This window comes from Protobothrops mucrosquamatus, unplaced genomic scaffold (genome assembly GCF_001527695.2).
Source record: "Protobothrops mucrosquamatus isolate PMUCROS unplaced genomic scaffold, P.Mucros_1.0 scaffold_257, whole genome shotgun sequence".
In the NCBI taxonomy this organism is placed as follows: domain Eukaryota; kingdom Metazoa; phylum Chordata; class Lepidosauria; order Squamata; family Viperidae; genus Protobothrops; species Protobothrops mucrosquamatus.
The window spans coordinates 3,547,810-3,555,252 of record NW_015386333.1 but is presented as its reverse complement, the minus strand read 5'-3'; the positions used below and the strand labels follow the sequence as shown (position 1 = coordinate 3,555,252).

The window sequence follows — 7,443 nt, the reverse complement described above, 5'->3', positions numbered from 1 at the left end:
GTGCCTCCCACTCCCAACTCCACCAGGCGCCGCAGCATGATACCGTGGTCCACAGTATCAAAAGCTGCTGAGAGGTCCAAAAGAACTAGGACAGAGGAATGACCCCTGTCCCGGGCCCTCCAGAGATCATTCACCAATGTGACCAATGCCGTTTCCGTGCTGTATCCCGGCCTGAAGCCCGACTGGAGCGGGTCTAGATGATGTCGGTAGTTTGGCCTGACGAAAGCTTAGTGACTCTTTTTAACCACAGGGTCTCTCTCTTTGTCTCTGTCTGTCTCTCCCTCCATCCCTCTCTCTCTCTCTCCCTCCCTCTTTCTCTCTCCCTTCCTCTCCCTCTTTCTGCCCTTGGTCTGCCAGTCCTCTTCCCCCACTCTGTGTGTGTGTGTGTGTGTGTGTGTGTGAGAGAGAGAGAGAGAGAGAGAGGCACTTGTGCTTCCCCCTCTCTTTCTTTCTCTTTCTCTCTCTTTCCTCTCTCTCCTCTCCCTCTCTCTCTTTCCTCTCTTTCTTTCTCTCTCTCTCTCCCTCTCTCCTCTCCCTCTTTCCTCTCTCTTTCTCTTCTCTCCCTCTCTCCCTCTTTCTCTTTTTCTCTTTGCTCTCTTTCTCTCCCTCTCTCTCTCTTTCTCTCTCCCCCCCCCCTTTCTCCCACTCTCCGATCTTCTGTTCACCTGGCAAGCTGGCTTCAGGCTGTTCTGCAACAGGCTGGCTCTCTCCTCTCCTTCCTGCTTCCTGCAGAGACGCAGCAAAGGAAGGAGCCCCGCCCAATAAGCTTATCAGCTTATCAGCTCATCGAACAGAACTCTCTTTTTTAGAGAGAGAGAGAGAGAGAGAGAGAGAGGTGCAAGTGCCTCTCTCTGTCTCTGTCTCTCTCTGCAAATGGCAGAAGAGGCTGGGAGCCACAGGAGAAGGCTCAAAGAGCCGCATGAGACTCCGGAGCTGCAGGTTGCTGACCTGTGGTATATGATAAGCACTTGAATAACTACAGTTACAGGCAAACAGGTTATTTTTATGTCGAACATAGGAATGTCCTAAAGGAAACAATAATTAAACTTGGATTTCCTGTACTATAGAATACAACTGACACTGTAAAGCTTTGTTTGTGGAATTAGTAGGATTTCTTAACAGATTAGGAAAGCAGTTAGCTTCTTAAAAGATTTCTCCTAATTTAATGTAAAGTGTAAAATCCCCTAGATGTTGTCTGTGCATTGTTGTATTAATAACACTTTTTGAAATTATTTGTCTTAGGTGGCAGTTGTGCAGAGAACGATTGTGCTTTTGAACCAGAGTATGCTATCCCAACACTCACAGTGCCTGAAGGTATGCAGCACATTCGAATTATGGAAGGCATGTCCCGCTCTCTCCCATCTTCCCCATTACTAACACATCAATCTATCAGTGTTCGACTCCAGCCTATGAAGAAATTGACTGGTAAGGAATTTAAATTAATAAATTCAAATTGTTGAATAAAGATTCTCATCCTCAATTCCCCCCTCCCAAAGCTGCACTGATGATTGCCTGACTTCTGTAGCTTAAATTAACTAAAGTTATATTGCACTTGTCTTATATCTGTTTTACTTCTGTCAATAAAAAAATTGAACAAAATAGCTATTCTAATATTTTGCTGAATGCCCAGTCAGTGAATGATCATGATTCTGATTTGATATGCATGACACAGTTTTGCCCACCTAAGTACTTCCTACAATAATAGGTAAGACCTGAAGGAGCTGTGTTCATCATTCTAAAACCAGGTATGTACATCACCTTGCTATCTTTGTGAGTTGAATGTTCACATGTGAAGGGACAGAATGGGGATCCCAAATCCCTTTTCTACAATGCAGTTTTCAGGGTTTATCCTTTGGAATGACATCTTGTATTTGGAAAGCTCAGAATTTCAGGATATCCATAGTAACCATGATGCTATTCCTATTTAGATGTGATGCCAGTCATTTAGTAGGGCATAAAGTAATTCTAAACAACAGATAAAATTTTGAGTGAATTTAAATAAATGGGCTAGAACCAAGTTTAATAGGTTGGGAGGTACTATACTGTCGTAGTGGGAATAGCATATAACAATGAGACCCAAACTTTCCCCCCCCAAATAGTTCTAAACATTCATATAACAATGATCCTGAATTATGATGGCCTGTAAAGCACTTCTGGCCATCACAAAATGTCCTGCAGTCATGTGATCATGATTTGGGCACTTGGCAGCCTATTCACACTTTTTTTTTTAATTGAAAATTTTATAAAATTTTACAATATAAATCCCCCCCTTCCCCAACCCACCCCTCCACTCCCCCCTCCCTCCCCCTCACTTCCCAGTGCCAATCACAGGGTTAACAATAAAATAATCATACTCTAAATAACATTATCAACTATTAAAATAACATATCTATAACCTCCTTTAACTCTCTTTTAAACCAATATATACAGTTACTAAAAACAATAATAATAACATCACTTTAATAATCAAAAATAGTACTAAATAACCTATTCTAACCTTGGTACAAAATAACACTCTAAAATTCACTCAAAAACCAAATGATATTTTTTGGTCCCATATTTGCGCTCAATATAATCTATCCATCTTCTCCAAACTAAAATATATCTTTCTTGTGAATAGTCCTTCACATAAGCGGAAATCTTGGCCATTTCTGCTAAGTTCGAAACTTTAAGTGACCATTCTTCTATAGTAGGTAAACGTTCCGTTTTCCAGTATTGAGCTACTAGTAGTCTTGCAGCAGTTATAAAGTTCAACATCAATTCCATTTCTTTTGCATCCAAGTCTTCCATAATACCCAACAAAAATATCTGCGGCTTAAACTTTATCTTTTTCTTAAAAATATTTTGAATATTCCACCATATCTTAATCCAAAATGCTTTAACTTCCCTACATGTCCACCAAATATAAAAATAAGTTGCATCTAAATTTCCACATCTCCAACACTTAGGTTGTAGATTAGGATACATACAAGACAACTTTTGAGGATCCAGATGCCACCTATAAAACATTTTATAAAAATGTTCCCTTAAATTTTGAGCTTGAGTAAATTTTACATTTCTAACCCAAATTATCTCCCATTTGTCCAATAAAATTGGTTCTTGTATATTTTGTGCCCATTTTATCATACAATCCTTAACCAATTCTGTTTCTGAATCCAATTCAATCAATACATTATAAATTCTTTTAATATGAGCTTGAGATTGATCTTTAATCTGTTTCATCAATTTGCATCCTGTAAAGTAATACCAACTTTTTGATCCATACGCCACCTCATTAACAATTGATTATAATAAAACCAAGAGTATTCAATATTTTCTTGTTTCAAATCTACTAGAGATTTAAGCTGCCAGTCTTGTCCTACCGGACGAAGTAATTCCTTATAAGAAACTTTAGCCAAGTTAACCCCCCTAGATATCCCCTCTAATACCTGTCCTGGAGTTGCCCAGATAGGAATTTTGTAATTTAATTTATAATAATAAATAGAGCACTCCTTAAAATATGAACCTTAAAATTTATATCTACCTTTTTATCATAGATTAAATATGCCTGCCAACCAAATAATAGATCCCATCCTTCAAGAGAAAGTATATTCTTATTTGTTAAATTTAACCAATCACTAATCCATGTCAAAACCACCGCATCATAATACAATTTTAAATTAGGGACTTTAAGTCCTTCTCATTCCCTTATATCTTGCATAATCTTAAACTTAACTCTTGGTTTCTTGCCCGCCCAAATGAACTTATTAATACCCTTCTGCCAGTCCTCCAAATTAGCATCTTTTTTTAAAATAGGGATCATTTGAAACAAAAAAAGAAACTTTGGAAGAATATTCATTTTTACTGCTGAAATTCTCCCCAACAAAGATAATTGCAATTTTTTCCAATCATTTAAATCTTTTTGAATCTTAACCCATAAAAGCTCATAGTTATTCTTATACAATTTAACATTAGAAGCTGTAATATAAACTCCCAAATACTTTACCTTTTTAACCAATTCAAAACCTGTAAGCGTAACTAACATATCCTTATCATTCATAGACATATTTTTCGGTAATATTTTAGTCTTATTACAGTTAACCTTAAAACCAGAAACCTTCCCATATTGTACAATAATTTCAACCAAGTCAATTACCGATTCTATTGGCTGAGTTAATGTTAACACTAAGTCATCTGCAAAAGCTCTAAATCTATAATCAATCTTATTAACCTTAATTCCTTTTATTATAGAAGACTCTCGAATTTTAATTAACAAAATCTCCATTGTTAACACAAATAACAATGGAGATAATGGACATCCTTGTCTAGTTCCTTTTTCAATTTTAAATGCTTCTGTTACCCCCCCCCCCCCATTAACTATAATCTGTGCTGACTGCTGCTGATAAATAGCCTTAAGGGCGGACACAAATTTTTCCCCAAAATTCATTCTATCTATAACTTGAAACAAAAAAACCCAGTCTAATTGATCAAATGCTTTTTCAGCATCTAAAAATATAAAAGCAGCAGGAATTTGATTGTTCTTATCCAAATATTCAATTAAATTAATAATTTGTCTTACATTATATTTCATGTATCTTCCAGTTATAAATCCAGATTGATCAGTATGAATCAATTGGCTCAACACTTGCATTAATCTATTTGCCAGTATTTTTGAAAAAATCTTATAATCTGTATTCAATAAAGATATAGGTCTATAATTCTTAGGTTGAGTCAAGTCCTGACCCTCCTTTGGTATTAAAGATATAAAAGCAGTTCTCCAAGAAGGAGGTATCTCTTCACCCAACAAAATACTATTAAACAATTCCCTTAGCGGTTCTATCATTTCTTCAGATAACATCTTATAATAAATTGCTGTAAATCCATCTGTACCTGGTGCCTTACCAAGTTTTAGTTGCTTAATTGCCCCCTTAATCTCCTCCAATGTAATTAAGCAATTCATTTTTTCCCTTTGATTATCTGACAATCTAGGAAAATGTGCCTGCTGTAAATAATCATCTTGTATTTTTTCAGAAGCATATAACTTAGAATAAAACTCCAAAAAACTCTTTTTAAGCAAGTTTTGTTGAGATGTCATTTTACCATTATAATCTATTTTCTCTATCATTCTTGACTTCTGCTTCTTTCGTAATTGATAGGCCAACCACCTTCCTGGTTTATTTGCATTAGAAAATGTATTATATTTCATGTACCTTAAGCTAGTTGCCGTCTGGTCTGCTATTAACGTATTAAATTGCTCCCTAAGCACAGTAATAGATACTTTTAAATTATTATCCAATGGATTCAAAATAAAGGCCTGTTCTTTCAATTTAATCTCTTCCTCTAACTCTTTACGTTTTTGCATTTGTTTACGCCTGTGAACATTATTCATATAAATCAAATTACCTCTCATATATGCTTTACTAGCATCCTAGACCATTGAAATTGATGTACCTTTATGCATATTCAACAAAAAAAATTCTTTCAATTGTTCTCTACATTTCTGTAAATTTATGTCATATCTAAATAAATTTTCATTCAGTCTCCAAGTTCTTCTATTCCCTTCTTCAGCAAGTAATTCCATCCATACCGGGCTATGATCTGACAATGTCCTGGGAAAAATTGTAATATTCTTCACCCTAGAACAAAAATCATTAGTAATTAAGAAAAAATCAATTCTAGAATAAGATTGGTGCCTGTCCGAGAAAAAAGTAAAATCCCTTTCTTCCATATTTCTCTCTCGCCATATGTCTTCTAATTCCAATTCATCCTTCAAGTCAAAAAAAGTTTTAGGCAATGTTGAATTAAACGTTTTGCAAGAGCCTTTCTTATCTTTTCTTGAATCTAAAACACCATTCCAATCCCCCATCATGATAATTGATTTATAATCCAATTGATTTAGTTTCCGATATAACAATTTATAAAACTGTTTCTGCTGTTGGTTTGGGGCATATAATCCAATAATAAGACATTTCTTCCCATTCAATAATATTTCAACAAAAACATATCTTCCTTCTGAATCAGCATCAATCAATTTAGGCTGAAAATCTTTCCTGACATAAATAACTACTCCCCCTCTTTTCTGCGGTGCAGGTGCCATAAAATGTATGCCCAACCGTGAATTAGACAAATATTTTTGATCTTTAGCTGTAATATGAGTTTCTTGTAAACAAACAACATCATTTTTATGTTGTTTCAAATAATAAAATATCTTTTTTCTTTTCTGTGGAGAATTTAGACCATTAACATTCCAAGTCAGAAACCTTGCCATCTTTAGTGGCAGTGAGCCTCTGGAACGCTCCTTGTAAATCAGCTGTTACTGATTTCTTCAGCCTCGCCCCTCCCACTGGCTCCGAGCTAACTTGCTGTGTGACAGGTACATCCACTTTTGGTTGCTCTCTTTCTTTGCGTCTATGAGCTGCATGGGTCATTCTTTGTGATTTAGGGTCTTCTTTAATTTCCATAAGTTGTTGCTTAATTTGCTCTTGATTTTGTAGTTCTATAAAACTTGATGACAGTATAGCTGCTTCGGCCACTTTATCTTCACAAATTCTTTCCTTCCTGGTACCTTGTGGAGATGATGGAGAACCTGCTTTCAAGATTGAAGTATAAAAGTCCTTTGCCTTTACAATGGTGTTAAGCTTATAGCGTATTCCCATATAATTTACCATAATGCCAGCAGGTATCTCCCATCTAAATTGAATTTGTCGCTTCTTCAACTCTTCAGCCAGGAAGGCAAAATCCTTCCTTCTTCTGAGTATCTTGGGTGGTATCTCCTTTAAAATTATAACATCCTGTCCTGATATTTGAAACTTCTGATTATAAAAAGCTTGAATAATTTGATTGCGGATTGATTTCCTGGGAAATAGATGACAACATCTGTTGGAAGGTTCCTCTGTCTTGCAACCCATGAATTGACTCTGAAATTTTTTTCCATTTCCCTTATAATTTCTTCGGGTTGGCAGGACAAAACCAAGGCCAGATTTGCTGCAATCTGCTCCTCTAATTTTTCTTGAGCATTTTCTTTCAGCCCCCTTATTCTCAAAGCATATTCCATTTCTCTATATTGTGACAAAATGACTTCATTTTGAGTTAAATCCACATTCTCCTCCACTTTTCCCAGTCTGAATTCCATACTTTCAAGATGTTCCTCCACTTCATCCACCCGTCCTTCAATACGTTCTACATGAACTGCCAGACCTTGCAATGCAAACAATATATCATCTCTCATCTCTGCATTCTTCTCCTCAAGTTTCTTATTTATTTTTTTATTTATTTTATTAATTGTATTTATATCCCGCCCTTCTCCTTTCGGACTCAGGGCGGCTGACAAGTGATAAAAAGCTAACATATTACACCTAATTTAAAATTTGATTAAAATGAAATATTTAAGAATGTCAAATTTAAAAGTAATTAAAACCCCTCTAAAATCCCCTAGGCCAGTCCCGCTTGCTGGAACAACCACGT

At 36.0% G+C, this 7,443-nt stretch overlaps 1 protein-coding gene across 1 annotated transcript in view; it reads left to right on the top strand.

Annotated features, from left to right (window-relative positions):
- The window catches only part of TANC2 (tetratricopeptide repeat, ankyrin repeat and coiled-coil containing 2), a 525,040-nt gene that overhangs the window by 257,684 nt on the left and 259,913 nt on the right, over window positions 1-7,443 (top strand). Inside the window, exon 4 of the mRNA XM_015831510.1 lies at window positions 1,243-1,314. Coding sequence (XP_015686996.1) covers window positions 1,243-1,314 — 72 coding nt within the window. The remainder of the gene's footprint in view (window positions 1-1,242; window positions 1,315-7,443) is intronic.